Source organism: Dipodomys merriami, unplaced genomic scaffold (genome assembly GCF_024711535.1).
Source record: "Dipodomys merriami isolate MVZ:Mamm:240054 unplaced genomic scaffold, mDipMer1.0.p SCAF_39, whole genome shotgun sequence".
NCBI classification, from domain to species: Eukaryota; Metazoa; Chordata; class Mammalia; order Rodentia; family Heteromyidae; genus Dipodomys; species Dipodomys merriami.
In genome coordinates, this window is record NW_027205492.1 from 4,382,717 (window position 1) to 4,399,268 (window position 16,552).

At 44.4% G+C, this 16,552-nt stretch overlaps 1 protein-coding gene across 2 annotated transcripts; it reads right to left on the reverse strand.

Moving 5' to 3' along the window:
- Nucleotides 1–1,625: 1,625 nt before the first annotated feature.
- Nucleotides 1,626–14,717, reverse strand: Tomm34 (translocase of outer mitochondrial membrane 34). Of its 2 annotated transcripts, XM_069989832.1 has the most exons (7): nt 14,491–14,717; nt 10,274–10,373; nt 9,147–9,299; nt 8,403–8,572; nt 4,505–4,652; nt 2,695–2,821; nt 1,626–2,466 (listed from the first exon to the last, which is right to left on the reverse strand). In XM_069989832.1, the coding sequence occupies exons 1-7, from the start codon at nt 14,615–14,617 to the stop codon at nt 2,362–2,364; spliced, it is 930 nt and encodes a 309-aa protein (XP_069845933.1). In that variant the 5' UTR covers nt 14,618–14,717; the 3' UTR covers nt 1,626–2,361. The 2 variants fall into 2 exon arrangements, with proteins under 2 accessions (XP_069845933.1, XP_069845934.1); XM_069989833.1 differs by lacking the exon at nt 9,147–9,299 and having other exon boundaries at nt 14,491–14,716.
- Between the last annotated feature and the right edge of the window lie 1,835 nt (nt 14,718–16,552).

Here is a 16,552-nt window from a genome sequence, read left to right on the forward strand (position 1 = left end):
TAACCCCATGTCCCTTGCGCACTCACACCCTTCTCTCCAAATGCCCAGTGTTGGTGTTTGTTCAGGTGTGATCCTCAGACCTTTTTCTATTTTCTTGATATCTAACACTTTCATAAGCATATTGGTTTGTAGATAACTCTAGGTTTTCTGTTTTTTCCTTAGCTCAGGCTGGTCTAGGGAGCTCCTAGACCACAGATATCATATCCTACTTGCTATCATCTCTCTCTTGGTATCCCAATAACACTTGTAAGCTCGTGTTTAAGACCCATCTTTATATAGCCTGGCGCTGGTGGCTCACGCCTGTATTCCTAGCTACTTAGGAGGCCGAGATCTGAGGATTGCAATTCAAAGCCAGCCCAGGCAGGAAAGTTCAATTAACCACTAGAAAAAAACAGAAGTGGTGCTGTGGCTCAAAGAAGTAGAGTGCTAGAGTTGAGCAAAAGAGCTCAGGGATTAGTACTCAGGCTGAGTTCAAGCCCCATGTCCAACAAATAAAAAGACCTGTGACAGCATTCCTTTGATTCAAGTATTCTCAGCAAATGGTCCTACTCCCATCCTATTATTGCAAAAGCCAGGATCTGAGGGTCCTCACCCCACCACCTTACTTTCCACTTTACCCTTTTGTAAGTGTTCCAACTTTTCTCTAAATCTGCCACCACCAACCTAGTCTTGGCTTACTTAGCAGACTCTGGCAATAGCCTTCCCTGGCCTCACTGTAAAAAGATCAGTGTTCATAAGTACAAAAGCCTCTTTGGCTGTAAAGGCTGAGGCCTGGCTATATGCACTGGCAAGTCTGGCAAGTCTAGACATGTACCCTCCAGAGCCAGGGAAGACAACTAAGTCAGTTGTGGTGGGTGTTGCCACTAGACTCAATCAGAAAGGAGTCAGCCTGCCTAAGAGGATGCAGGACAGGGGCAGGTCTCAATGAGGAAAGTATCCTTGCCCCATAGGGAGTGGGGGTGGTAGTGTGTGTGGGGGGAGGGGCTGGTCTGATTAACATCCTAGAGCTCATGATTATTGGAGATAAGCAAAAGCCTTATCCTTGAGCCTCTGTTGCTGACTTCTCCACAGATGCCACTGTTTAGCACCACTGTGATGATGTTCTACTCTGTAAAGTCATGAAAGTTTTACTTCATTAAAGTCAAAGTAATTTGACTACAACACAGCCCAGAAAAGGGAGGCAGATCCTAAAACCAGGCTGTTTTGTCAAGTCCAGGGTATGTTACTCCTATTCTCCCTCAGCAAAATTCTCCAACTCAGATGTTCTGCAGATGCTGTTTATTTACACTGTATCCTTGCTGGAATTAGCCTTTCCCCTTAGAATTCAGTTCTAGGTCTGTAAGTCATTGGGACCTTTATACTCCATTGTACACTATGATCCTTATCCCCAGGTATGTCCCACAGAGGCAGGCAATACTGTCAGATGCTTCCTTCATGGTGTTCTAGCCAGCTGTGGCTTTGCATGTGACATTACCTGATTACTTCTTACCTTCCCACTTGGCTGCGGACATTACAGTAAATTTGTTCAACAAATGGATAAATGCCCCAAGAATTAACAGCTTTATTATTATCACTACAAAGTTCCAGGTGCAAAGCTCAAGAGGCATAAATGAAAGTAGAACAAACACCTGTAAAAGCTTTTTAATGCAAGAACTTAAACACAGTTCAACAAAATCAGTCCAAATTAACTTCAACGTATTACAAAGAACTAAGAAGCCTGAGGGGCCATATTTGAGGGGAAAAAGTCAAGTTCCTGCTCAGAATGGAAGGACACTGCCTCAAAGAGGCCTCTCTCTCCATCCCAGGAGGAACAGCCATCACCACCGAGCTCTTGAAATAGCTTAGGTAACTCCACACAGAAGGCAGCAGCGTAGAGTCAAGGACAGAGACTCCACAGGTCAGGGCTCTGCCTTCCCACAAAGGAGGGCCCGACTAAAGGCACTAGGGCTCAGACACAGTGGACTGTGCCCTTGGGGAGATGGCAGCCCTGGAGAACCAGCTCAACAGGCTGCTGTGGGTATAGGTGGGTCAGGTGTTTTGTTCAGTTTAACTGCAGAAAGGCTTTGTCTGGGGAAGTCACAGGGGCAGCCCACAGGACAAAGCCAATTGTTTGCTGTCTGAGGCAGATGGATGGGAACAGGACTCCAACTTCACATTCAGCTCTAGAAGGTACCTTTCTGCCAAAAATATGTCCTGTGCTTGACTACAATGGGCTTAATTTAAACAAGCAAAGCCTCTCAGAGGGGCTAAGGAGGATATTTTGAAGCTCCCTTGGGGGCATGCTGGGTGTCAGGGGTAGGTAGATGCAGGGGAAGGAGGCTCCTGGCTTCTCTGGGATGGTCAGGCTGCCCATTGGGGGTTTTACTTCAGGCTCTGGTTAACTTCCTGACGTAACTTCTGTGCAGGGCCATTCCTGGGCTCAATCTGTAGGAGACTGCTGATGTCTGCAAGGCTGGATTTATAGTCCTAATGAAAGAGAAGAGTGTGGGGAAGGGACCTGGAGGTGAGATCTAGCTGGGGTGGGGACAGCTGCAACACAGCAGACTGTCTTCAAACTCCAGCCCTGTATGTGTTGTGAGCTATCTTGGGGCCCAGAATGAGGAACCCAGAAGTAACTGTCTCACCTTCAATGGCACTCTGAAGTGGCAGTACTGGTATAATTATCTACAGCTACTTCAGCATGTTCAGGTTTACCTTGAGTGCCTTGTAGGCTTGAGCCCGTCTATAAAATGCCTTCACATTCTTCCCATCCAGCTTAAGAGCTTCAGAGCAGTCCTTCACGGCTTCCTTGTACTGCTTCAGGATTAGATGGCATAGTGCTCTGGTGGGGAGAGGCCATTAGAGGGGTTTAGTCACTTTTCATGGAAAATACTGTAGAATTGGAATAGTGTCTATCTGTACCTGCCATGCACTTCAAATTTTGATTACTGCCAAAACTCTCTTCAAAAAGTTATACTTTTAGGACATTATGAACAAAGGCTCCTTTCCTACAACTAAAGCAAACCTGGGATTTAAAATCAATTCTTTGACTATGGAAGAAAATAGTAACTTACTGTCTTTAGTTGCTTTAAATATGAATAAATATGAATAAGTAAGATTTTTTTAATCTTACGAAATTAGATCTATCCAACATTTCTGTGAGTTTAATAAATTTTGTGGGCTTTATTTTCCTCCTATATAGAAGTATTTAAGCTGGGTGCCTAGCTACTTAGGAGACTGAGATCTGAGGATCAAGATTTCAGGCCAGGGTGCTAAGAGCTCATGCCTGTCATTCTATCTATTCAAGAGGCTGAGATCTGAGGATGGCAGTTTGAAGCCAGCCCAGGCAGCAAACTCCCTGAGACTTAAGCACACAAGAAAGCTGGAAGTGGAGCTATGGCTCAAGTGGTAAAGCACTAGCCTTGAGCAAAAAAGCTCAGGGACAGCATCCAGGCCCTATGTTCAAGCTCCAAGACCAGCACAAAAGGAGAAAAGAAAAAGATCAGAAGTCAGACCAGGTAGGAATATCCATCCGTATGATTCTTATCTCCAATTAGCCACCAAAAGATTGAAGTGTAGCTATAGCTACACGAGAGCACAAGGCCCTGAGTTCAAGCCCAGTACCAAAAAATAATTAATTAATTTCCAAAAGGTCTTTGGCAGGAAAAAGATTTCCCACCTCAGCTCCATTTGCCTATTTATAGCATACAATTATCAACAGACAGACAGGCCATGGGCAGTCAATTACAAGGATATGTGTCTGTCCCATCATGTACCAAATGATTCTGCTGGACTTGTATGGCTTTTGGGCCCAATGTTCCTCATCCCAGATGGATCTCAATGAAGCCAGATTCTATTTTTGTCACTATTATTTATTGGGATGGGTGAACTTAGACAAACCTTTTCTAATTTGAAAGTACAACGGGGCCGTTCCTTTTCTAAGACTCAAGTTTTCTCATTTTTAAAACAGGACAAGCTCTACAGAGTATACTTCTGAACATTGTTGTGTGGTGAGCCCTGTATAGTAGAGATGGCGCCCTGACTCACAGGCCCTCACAGTCAGTAGTTAGTTATAGCAGTGGCTGGTGAAGTCTTCCTCAGGCCCACCAGCCTAATCCCTCACACCAGATTGCACTCTGTCCCATTTTTCCAGGCCAGACAACAGTTACTACATTCTCTGGTTCTGGAATAATACTCTTAGAAAGGGATCTGCCAGTATTTCTAAGAGGTACATCTTAGAGAAGCAACATGGAGCAGAGTGGAGAGACAGAAATATTTTAAGGTTGTCTTTGCAAAGCACACTGCTTTCCTACACTGCATGATTATCTGGGGGTACTTAATAAAAATTCTGTGGCGCTAATAAAACATAGGCTACCCTATAGCCTGAAAGGGGTCCTAAGTGTGTGGTCTGAGCTATAACACAACAAAATGCTAGGGACTGGAGAACTTATCAATCACAGAAGTCCATGGAACCAAATGTCCAATGTTCTGAAATCCCCCAGGCCAGCAGCTATGTGCAAGGTACCTGTTGCTGTATGTGGCAGATTCCAGGTTACTAAACAAGAGGCTTTCACTGTACTTCTCAATAGCTTTCTTATGGTTGCCCTTCTTTACAAGCTCATTGCCTTCTTCCTTCAGAACTTTGGCTCTCTCCACATCCCCAGCAGAAGGCACTAGACACAAATTCAGAAGAGGAAAAAACCATGGAGCAGCAGTGCTCAAATGAGATCAATGAGATCTCTTTAGCATCATCTCTTCAGAACTGAGTACCAGGCTCTCACCCCCTCCCCACCATTACCCACACTGTTACAAATTATTTTTCTTGGATTAATCAATAAGTTCCCCAACTAATGGCTTTTGGGGAAGTTTTTCATTCAGAAGAGATTGAAGACTTCTGTTACCAGTGTATTTATACATGCACATGACATATATATGATAAAAGCGACCCAGGTTCTAGTCTTGACACTGCCACTTGGTAATTGATGTATCTCAGGTGACCTATTTAACTTCTTCAGTTTCCTCACCAATGCAGCAGAGCATCTAGTCCACAAGAGGCTATGTCAGAATCAGGCCTGAGAATACATGAGCAAGTATAGAATATCCTGCAGACTTAAAGCAGTAGTACTACTAAACAAGCATCAAGTAAAGAAAAAGCTATAGTGTCTGGATTTCAGAAGAGCATACGAGGGTCTGCTTGTTCTGAACTTGTGAGTACCCTCCTTTTTCTGTCACATGCAGCTCAATCCCAGCTTTTCAAGGGAGAAAGAATAAGGTAAATAAGCTTCTCACGTTGGTGTAAAAAGGCCATTCACTGCTTGGCTCCAATTAATTCCTCAGCCTTGATTTTATGTCACCTGCTTTTTAATCTTTAAAAACTACTTTTTAAAATACTGAATATTCACAACAAAGGTATTACTATAGGAAATAAACCAACACCTGAACCTGGTCCTATGGACCCTTCTCCAACTTAATCCACTTCTACAAGGAAATATAAGCCCTCCCAATGCTGGGCTTTTCTATTGACATTCCCCGATTTAAAATATAGTTTAACTATATATAGTAATATCAATAAACAATTTGTTTATATACTATTTTTGAGTTTAATATGGAGGAATAATAATCCTTCATATTCTTTTATGATTTGGTTTTCCTTTCCCCCACTCAACATGCTCCTGAGATTCATGTGGGTTGATGCATTTTCACAGTGGCAATACCACAATGGATTTATTCATTGTCTCACTTGTGGAGATTTGGGTTATTTCTGGTTTTGTTTTTGCTGTTACAAACATGTTGCTATGAATGCTCCTGTACATGTCCTAGATACGCACTTCTAGAGTTTCTTTAGAAGTGACTCTGAGCACTGGATGCAATACAACCTAAGTGAAGCTGAGGAACACACCACTCACTGTAATAACACTTATTTCCACTATTTACCCTGTGCACTTTCCTTCTCCAGCTCCTTCCACTGTCTATGACAAGAATTCTATTCCCTTCTCACCTGTGACCTCATCCTTCAAGGTTCAGTTCCAGCTATCACTTCATAGCCAGCTTTCCCTAACCTCAGGCTATATATATGTAAGCTAGGCTTTCTTTCTTTCTTTCTTTCTTTCTTTCCTTTCTCTCTCTCTCTCTTTCTTTTTGTTGGTTGTGGGGCCTTAACTCTGGGCCAGGGCACTATCCCTCAGCTCTTCAGCTCAAGGCTAGTAGTGCTCTACCACTTGAACCAGAGTGCCACTTCTGGTGTTTTCTGCTTATGTGGTGCTGAGGAATTGAGCCCAGGGCCTCATGCATGCAAGGCAAGCAATCTACCACTGAGCCACCTTACCAGCCCAGCATTAAGTTTCTTGTTTGAAGACTCTACAGCATTCATTCTTCTTCCTTGTATTTTAAAATAGTTTCCTTGTTTCAGTTCCTTGTCTGATCAGTAGTTCCCTAAAGCTCAAGACTGCCTTCTCCCATGTCACAGTGCTTAGCATAGGATGTGAGACACAAATGTCTTAGTGACTCCAAAGGAATAAAGTAAATGGCAGCTGTCCTGAGGCTATCTAGTTGATTGACATCCCAAATTTCATCCTAACGAAGAGTGGGGAATTTACCAGGCTCCCACAAGCCAGAGTGAATACTACCGATGACTAGATATTTACTCCTTCTGGAAAGAGGACTAAATGTAACCCTGATCCTTACACTTCCCTGACCTCACTAGTTCTCTTAGAACATAAGAGCTAGTCTCTTATTTGTGGCCTCTAAGGTCTGGTCTGATCTCTCTCTCTCTTTTTTTTTTGGGTCTGGTCGTGGGGCCTGAACTCTGGGCCTGGGCGCTGTCCCTCAGCTCTTCAGCTCAAGGCTAGCGCTCTACCACTTGAGCCACATTGTCATTTCCAGCTTTTTTCTTTTTTTGCTTATGTGGTGCTGGGGAATTGAACCCAGGGCCTCAGGCATGCAAGGCAAGCGCTCTACCACTGAGCTACCTTCCCGGCCCCTCTTTTCTCTTTCTAATCTTTCTCCAAGGATCCACCCAGAGCACGAGTTCCTGAGGAAGCATCTCCCTCTAATATTGGAGGTATACAGAGGGTCTAAGCCTAAGACAGTCATAAAAATCTCATTTCCTGAGCAAACCAGAAGAAACCAAGAATAATTTTTTGTTTTTTGTCAGTTGTGGGGCTTGAACTCTGGGCCTGGGCTCTGTCCCTGAGCTCTTTAGCTCTACCACTTGAGCCACAGTGCTACTTCTGGTTTTCTGGTGGTTAACTGGAGCTAAGAGTCTCATGGACTTTCCTGCCTGAGCTGGCTTTAAACAGCAATCCTCAAATCTCAGCCTCCTGAGTAGCTATGATGACAGGTGTGAGCCACCAGCGCCTGGCCTCAGAAAATTTTAAGTGAAGCATTTTGGGAAAAATAACCTCTCTTTCACTATTTAACTATTTATTTATCTATTGGTCATGGGACTTGAACTCTGGGCCTGGGTGCTGTCCCTCAGCTCAAGGCAAGCACGCCACCACTTGAGCTACTGTGCCATTTTCAGTTTTCTAGTGGTTAACTGTAGGTAAGTCTCACAGACTTTCCTGCCCGGGGTGGCTTTGAACCATGACACTCAGATCTCAGCCTCCTGAGTAGCTAGGATTATAGGCATGAGCGACTGGTGTCCGGCCTGAACTATGTAATTTTAATTTTTTGGGTAATGGGGTAGGACAGAGATGGTTCTTGCCTTAGGTCATGAGGCATGGAATAAGGCTGAAGGCCAGGAAATGTCTGAAAGGAAAGTTGACATATAACCAAGAAAAGAGTGGAGAAAAGAATCTGATTATGAGCTGGACACCAGTGGTTCATGTCTGTAATCCTAGGTACTCAGGAGGCTGAGATCTGAGGATTGCAGTTCAAAGCAAGCCCAGACAGCAACATCCCCATTAGACTCTGATCTTCAATTCACTCCTCAAAAACTGAAGTGGAGCTGTGTCTCAAAGTGGTAGCGCCAAAGAACTCAAGGACAGCACCCAGCCCGAGTTCAAGTCCCATAAACAACCAAAAAAAAAGAAAGAACCTGATTATGTAATTAACTGCTGGGGCAAACATCACCTGAACTCTCTCTGGACTTTCATTTATGTGAGTCAATACATTCCCTGTATTATTTGACCATGTTGAGTTTTCTGTTCTTACAACCAAAATTATGCTAAGTGACATATCCCAAATACCACCAGAGGGATGGGAACAGATACTGTACACTTATGTGCAAGTTCTGCATGCCTTATATTATTTAATCCTCATAGCTACAAAGTAGGTTTGCTCTTTGCTTCACTGTACAGCTGAGGAAATAACCTCTAAGTAGAGACCTTTCTTTTCTTTTCTTTTTTAAAGCTTTATTTTATAACTTGGCTAAACAAGATCAATTTGTATAGAAACACTCTAGGCAGGGAGTCACAGCTTACCTCTGCTCTTTGTAGTTGTGGTTTCTTTGGATTTGCTTTTAACTGTCTCTTTGTGGTTCTCTGAAGGCATGGAATTCCACCTTTTCTGGGCTGAGACAGGCACAACAGGGACAGAGGGCAGCTTTAAGCGCCACTCAGGTCCAAGTGAGTCCATGAGAGCTCTGGTCATTCTGGAAGGGAAGGCAGGAAGTTTTCCAGCAAGGTCAAGAAGACTATTACTCCTTTTACATACCTCAGAAGATAGGCCCTTTCACAAGAGCTAGAATTACCTCCCCTAGTCCAACCTTCTGCTTATATTCTCTTAACATGGCTGTAACAGAGGAACAAGACAGAGCCTGCCACCACATATATTACTCCTCAGATCATCTACCGCAACACTCCTTCCCTTAGGACTGGTCACAGTATGTGGTGATCTGTGCTGCCTGTTAGGATACTTAACTTTGCCCTTCCCAAATTACATATTCCCTAAGAATGTTCTGTTTTATACTTTTCTTAATATAAGAATCAGGTAAACACCTAACATTTCTTGAGTGCTCTGAGACTTAAAAAAAAAAGTGTGAATCTAAGGGGGGGGGGGAAATGTGACTCCTTAAACACCTATTAAAGACAATAGATTCTCCTTGCAAACTTTGCCCACATGGTAGGTTTCTAAATCCAGTCAAAGGAAGGCCATTCAGAAGACAACCAAAGCAGTGGGCCGATAGAGAACTTCCATGGAGAAGACCTGCAGTGAACTGGGCTCACCTATTGATGCCTTCCAGGGCTGACATCACACTATTATCAATCTGTAATACAGTCTTGTAGTCGACATAGGCCTGGGGGTATTTCTCCAGGGCCTCATAGGCAGATGCCCGCCGCAGTAAGGGTTTCATGCTGAAGGGAACCAAGGCCAGTGCTCTAGAATAGAAAGCAAACTATCATATTCTTGCTGGAACCCTAGGGCTGATCCAGTTTCTTCTAGGTGGGGTCACTTCATGTACTAGAGGTAATTTCTGCAGAAAGCCAATCTCTCTAAAACAGGAACTTTTCAACTTGGATTGAAGTGAGGAGGTAAAGGAGGGCAGAGAATCATCAATGAAAAATTTGCATACATATACATAGCTTCACTCCCCTAAAAAGAATAAGAACCCCATGGCTTTCAAGCTAGTAGCTATTTCTAGATCAAAGTCCTGTATGAGAGACAAACAGGCTTTGGAGTCAGCTGAGGTTCTGTTGGGATGCTATCTCTACTATCCTAGCAATGGAACCCCAGGAAATTCAGTAACTCAGTTCTACCTGGAAAGGTGGGTAAACTTAACCCATAGGATGGTCATGAGCACTTAAGGAAACCTAGTATAGGTTCTACCAGCATGCTCACCACATACTCCTCTCCCATCTACCAGCAGGGCACACATGTAAGGCACAGGACAGGAGGGGATAGTTTAGAGGTGAGCCTGCTGAAGAAACTTTTCAGTGTCCTCTATCATTGGTCATTAATGGATACCCATTTTCTTTCTCTGATGATAATCTACTCTCAATTCTTCCTTGTTTCCTCCCTTCCCTCTTCCTCATATCCATCCCAGAAAAAAAAAAAAAAATTCAGCAAGCCTGTCATTGATCTGCAACTCTACCTTACCACAAGTTCCAAGACTCATGAAGGCTTTAAGGCCTACCTCTAACTTCCCACCCAACTCCTTTTCAACAGCAGCAGAGCTAAAACTCCAAAGACACAAGTCAAAGGCGCAAGGACTAATAAAGCCTGTCTTTCTCAGAGGCCTGATGATACTTCCTAATGTCTACCACCAATATAACTGGTAAGATCCTTCCAAGGAAGAAATAAACCAGATGAACCCAGATCCTCAGGAACCCAAAAGTCGCCCTGGGTCACTTACGAAGTACAGTCTTTGATGCAATCTGTGCAGTTCCCATCTTTCAAGTGGCATGCTGCACGGTTGGAGTAGAGAACACTTTCCTCTTCAGGGTCTGCAGAACCTGCCCAGGTGGAGGCAGGAAGAGAAGATCATCACTTTGGGAAATGGATGTCAGGGGACAATGGATACATTTTACACCTGAAGCTCTTTAGGCTCTGTGGAAAGGCAGCAGAGATGACTTTAGCTTGATCAGGCTTGTTCACTAGCTGGCATGTTTGTCATTCTTACGTGCACTGACTGGGTCTGGGCAATGACTGACCATTTTGCCATTAAAGGGAAAGCATCCTCTCAATTATTCACTTCAGCATTGAACTGGCCCATAGCAAAAAAATAAAACACAAACAGCTAGCTCCTGCCTCACTCTGCCAGTTAGTAACTGAGCTGGGTCTGATAAGACGATGGAGAACTCAAAGGAATCCCAGCTATCCAAAAGGTAGGCGAGTTATTCATTATTTCTCTAAAGAAAATCCTATTCTTAGTCAACTGTCTCTTCATTGTGGCCGTGATTTCAATTTTAAAGACAATGGGTAGGACCAAGAGCACAGCTTAAGACACAGAATAGGCACTCTGGTAACTGAGGCTCTGAGTTCAAACCCCAAGTACTGCCTCCCCCACATATATATCTCAATCTCTTCTTACTGACTAGTATGGGCCACAAATAAAAACAGTATGCTCTTTTAAAACATGAAAAAGCAAAAGAAAATAAAAAGAAACAAAAACTAAGTGAGGCCCAGTAGCTCTACTCCTAGGTATATATCCCAAAGACCTGAAAACATGCTCTTTTTGAAAATTTTGAAACACATGGAATGCTATATGATATTCAGTACTTATTATATTTAGCATATTGATGGTTGTTTTCTATCTTTTTTGTTGCTGTTGTTGGTCGTGGGGCTTTAACTCTGGGCCTGGGCACTGTCCCTCAGCTCTTCAGTTCAAGGCTAGCTAGCGCTCTACCACTTGAGCCACAGCACCACTTCTGGTTTTCTGGTGGTTTATTGGAGATGAGTCTCATGGACTTCCCTGCCTGGGCTGGCTTTCAATGGAGATCCTCAGATCTCAGCCTCCTGAGTAGCTAGGATTATACGTATGAGCCACCAGTACCCAGCTTTGTTTTCAATCTTAAATTTACTTTTTTTTTTTTTTGAGAGAGGATCTTTTTTTTTTTTTTTTTTGTCGGCCGTGGGGCTTGAACTCTGGGTCTGGGCGCTGTCCCTCAGCTCTTCAGCTCAAGGCGAGCACTCTACCACTTGAGCTACAGCGCCACTTCCGGTTTTCTGGTGGTTTATTGGAGATAGGAGTCTCACGGTCTCTCCTGCCCGGGCTGGCTTTGAACCGCGATCCTTGAGAGAGGATCTTGATATATATTATAGCCCAAATTAGCTTAAACTAGTTATCTTTTTGCTCAGTCTGCTGAGTGCTGGAATTACAGGTATATGGAACTATGCCTGCCTTCCTTTTTATTTTTGATATGCCTAAAGTCCTAATCATTCTCATCCTTACCCCTTGTGCTCCCTTTTCAGGGGCCAGTACAATCCTGAAACTCCTATATAAATTTTCAAGCACTACTTCTTTTTTAGGGAGTTGTTCTTGGGGTTTAGACATTGTACTTGCTAGGTGGTACCCCACTACTTGAGTTTCACTACTTTTTCCCGGCTATTTTGGAGATGGAGTTTTGCAAACTTTTCTGTCTAGGCTGGCCTGGAACTGCTATCTCCCTCCAGGTCTCAGTTTCCTGAGTAGCTAGAATTACAGGTATGAGCCTATGGCACCTGGCTATTTTTTTTTTTTTTTATTATACATGTAGTCACAGGTAAGAGACAGTATCATTTATGTCTACTACAGCATTTCCTAAGTAGCATCATATTTCTTATCCTTTAGTAACTTGCTTTTTTTTCACCAAGCATCATGATACCATGCTGATATTTGATATCTTTCATTCAACAATATCATTCGTGATTAAAACAGCCTTATTCTTATCTTGCTGTGGGCCCTGAGCCAGAAAGTACGGAGATAAAACAAAGCCCTGTTCTTGAGACGCAAGTACAGTCTGTAATGCATCCCAAGTCACTAGAGCATGTCTGTTCAGAAATAGCAATGGCATGTGAAAACGCCAGGAGAACCTACATCCAGCCAGTGTGAGCAAGTCACTTGATCGTGTGGATGCACCTACCACATGAAAGTATCACTTCACAGACTTCTGAGAAGGTTCCTTGCATTAGGTTGCTCCCTGTGTCCTTCCAAGAGCAAGAAAACTGACCGGGGCAACCAAAAAATTTGTCCACAGATTACCACAAAATCAGTAATTGGATCAGAAACAAACTGTGGTCCCTGATAAATTTAAACATAGGACCAGTTTTTCTAGGGAATAAACACACAAAAGCACAGCTTTTCTAGACCAGCTGGGTGGCAAGGACGAAAAATGCACAGGCATCAACACCTCAGATTTCTGAGCCATTTCAAATGATGCTAGTTTGAGCAGGTAAGCCAAAAGAGGTTTCCAGGGGAGAAAAGGGGGGGGGGGTGGAAGAGTAGATTACCACTGTAAACACTTTACAAATAAAAAGGTTTTAATTTAGAGACTTGAGGAAGTCTAAATGATTAAAGAAAAATTGGCCTTAGCTATCAGACAGATCCATACACAAATCCAAATCCTGCCTTGGACATCTTGACTGTCTAACCTTAGGGTAGGCAATTAATTCTTCTAGATATCTCATTTCTAAGTGTCTTAACTCAGTAAGGTTATAATATAGATATTGGTAATGTCTATATAATAGAGCATTCAACAAATGCTAACCAAGAAAGTAAGAGGAGGAAGGCAAAAGGAAATAGTTACTAAACTGAAAATGTCAAATTAAATGCTTTATCCAATGGGGGCTCTTTGATAAAATATTATGGAGAGAAGGCCTTGGGCCAAGGCTTCTCATTGATTACAAGTGACCTGGAGGCTAGGGGAATGGTTTAAAACTCTCCTATCCCTTCCATCAAGGAATAAGATCCACATTCCTTACTAGGGCTTAACACACCTACAAGACTCTGCTTCTCTCATGCAGAAAAGCCAGTACTGTGCTTGAAGTCTTGAGCACACTGTTTATTCTGAGGGTATCTGTGTATGCCAGTACTGAACTCTGAAGCTTTCTGCTTCAAGGCTGACACTGTACCAAGTGAGCCACACCTCTTCAGGGCTTTTTGCTAGAGATTAGCTCCAATTAATTAAGAGTCTCTCAGATTTGTCTGCCCGGGCAGTTCAAACCATGATTCTCAGATTATAGACTCTTGAGTTGCAAAGATTGCAGGCTTGAGCCACTTGTGCCCAGCTCTGAAGGCCTATGTAATGGCTGTTTCCTCCGTATGGAGAGCCCAGCCTTTGTGCACTGGAATTCCATCATTCAGCCATCTCCTGGAATATCCCTTCTTTGAAGTTGCCTTGGACTTCCCACCGTAAAGGGGTGCCACAGAGAACTGAATCACCTCACGGTATTATTATTATTTTTTTGGGGTAGGTCATGGGGGTTGAACTCAGGGTCTGGGCTTTTTTTGCTCAAGGCCACGGCTCCACTTCCGGTTTTCAGGCGGTTAATTGGAGTCGCATGGCCATTTCTGCCTGAGCAGGCTACGAAACCACGGTTCTTAGATCTAAACCTCCTGAGTAGCCACGATTACAGGCGTGACCACCAGCCCCCGGCTGGTATGGATCTCTTTTTGATAGATTTTAATGATCCCAGGTGTCTTTATGTACTTACTAGCTTAAGGACCATCCCTCTCCCCTCCTCCCCAAATCCCGCAGAAAGTTCACTAGGGAATGGGTATACAATAGGGATACAACAGGTGCTCAACAGACATTTAATTAAAAACAACAAACAGTTGTGGGGAAGGAGGATTCAGCTCAGGGATCATGGGAAAGAGGCCTGAGTAACTTGAGGATGGGAATCCAGAAGGCAGTTAAAAAAAAAAAACAAAACAAAAACACAGCACGCGGAAAATAAAAAGGGGGCCGAGGAAGTTTCTCGTAGGATGCCCGGCTCCGGCGGGGGCGGAGAGCCGGGCGGGAAGGGCTGGCGGGGATGGCCGGCCACAGGGGAGGGAAGCTCCTGGAAGCCGGCTCGGGAGCGAGGCAGCGGAGGGGCCGGGGGAAGGCCGGGTGGGGGAGACCGGGGGAGAAATGGGGGGCAGGTTCGTACCTCGCGCCTGCAGCAGCTGCAGCGCGCGGCCGTAGAGCGCGGAGGCCTCGGCGTACTGGCCGTTGCGGAAGCTCTGGTTGCCGGCAGCACGGAGCTCCTCCACAGAGTCCGGGAGTTTCGGGGCCATCCCGGGGCCGGAGGGCCAACGAGGGAGCGACTCCGGACCCGGCGGAGTGGCGGGGAAAGAGAGTCCCGGAGGAAACCGCGTCCGGGCGGAAGCACTGACTGCGAGCCTTTGGGTCCCGCCCCTTCTGCGGCAGCGAGGGGGCGGGGCCTCCGCGCACCCGAGGCTCGGACGGCCCGGCCCTCTGCTCATGCTCAGTCTGCACCTCGGCGGCCCAGAAGTGGTTGCTGTGTGCTTGATGCTGGGCGGGGTTTGGGTGCCTAGGAGCAGCTGGGAGGGTGTAGTGGAGAGGGAGGAAGGAACTCGCTTTCCATCTCTAGGAGGGGGCCCAACACGCCATTTACTTCCGGCCCAGTGAAGACCCTACTTTCATGCAAAGAAAATGAAACTTCCTGGGATGGTGGTACACGCTTGTAATTCCAGCCATCTGGAGGCTGAGGCAGGAGGATGGAGTTTGAGGCCTGCCTGAAAGAGGTAGCAAGACTACGTCTCAACACATCAAGCCCCCAAGGAAACACTAGTAATGCCACGGAAAGTGGCCGCGTGGGGACTACTTTAGAGGGGTGACAAGGAAGGTTACTCTTGAGGGTAATAATGGGTCTGAAACCTGAGAAGATTTAGAGAACACTCCAAATAAAGAAATGGCAAGTACAAAGTCTTGAGGCTTTCTGGCACCTGGTATACTGAGTTGGTAAATGCACAGATAGGTTGATGGATGAGTTTCCATTAAGGGTGACTTCAGTTTATTCTCATCTGATTTCCCTTTGACCAGTTTCTTTTTAAAGTTCCAGTTTCTTTTTAAACTTCATTTTACTACTTAACACTAAATTCTTTCTCTGGCTTCTAGTTTGACTTATGTTATCCTCTTCTGGAATTCCCTTCGGAATATTTCTCTCCTAATCCTGAATCAATTTATAGTATTAGTTTCAAAACATCAGCTCCAAAAGCCTTTCTTGATCTTATGCCCCTCCTCAGCTACTGGTTTGCGGATTGATCCTCAGTTTATCAGTTATCATTGGGCTTGTTAGTTTACAGGTGGAAGCAGAGGTGGGTCTTCGTTGTCTTTGTCTCTCCAGGAGTTTACCATCTGGCATGAGTGTGTCCCTCAAAAGCTGTATGTAGTTCACATCTGTAATCCTAGTTAATTAGAAGGCTGAGATCTGAGGGTGTAAGTTCAAAGACAGCCCAGCCTGGGAAGTTTGTGATATTCTTTATCTCCAATTAACCTTCAAAAAGCTGGAGCTTTGGTTCAATTGATGGAGCATTAGCCTTGAATCAGAGGAACATTAGCCTTGAATCAGAAAAGCCAAGTAAGACCATGAGATCCCAAGTTTAAGACCTGGTACAGACACACAAAAAGCCTATTTTGCAAGCCTTCCTACCCCCCAAGGTGATGGCTTTAGGAAGTGGGGACTTTTGAGAGGCAATTCAGAGGCAGAGCCCTCATGGAGGGCTAGGATCATAGATTCCATGTCCTCATGAAAGAGGCATACTAGATGTGGGGTATGCCAACCAGATGTTGAGGCTTCTAAGATGTTAGGACACAGCAAGAAAGTGTTGTCTATGAACCAGAAAGGAGGCCCTCAGCAGAGACTGCAGGTGCCTCCATCTTGTTTCCAGCTTCTAGACCTGTGAGAATTCTGTGTCCATGTTATACTTTTATGCTATTTAAACAAATCGCACAAAGAAAACCTGAGTTGAGAAAACTTCAGAAGTATAAATTGACCAATTATGATGCTAGTTATATGTCTTGTTTTTCAGCCTAATGGTTTAAGCCAATGAATGTATTGGTTGAGCCTGGTTCAATCAATGACATGTTAAGATTTGGGATTCTGATCTTAACATCCCTTTACTTGCCAGTGTTTTCTCAACTAAGGAAGACATTAACACTGGACAGAGCTTTTAAAGGAGAGATGGAAAAGGTATAGTGGGTTGGGG

Excerpts from the sequence above, each read along its gene's own strand:
- Tomm34 (XM_069989832.1), bottom strand. The coding sequence starts at position 14,617 with ATGGCCCCGAAACTCCCGGACTCTGTGGAGGAGCTCCGTGCTGCCGGC. Across the intron at positions 4,653-8,402 it reads CACAACTACAAAGAGCAGAG|TGCCTTCTGCTGGGGATGTG; the intron begins GTAAGCTGTGAC and ends ATTTGTGTCTAG. Across the intron at positions 2,822-4,504 it reads TCTGCCACATACAGCAACAG|AGCACTATGCCATCTAATCC; the intron begins GTACCTTGCACA and ends TCTCCCCACCAG.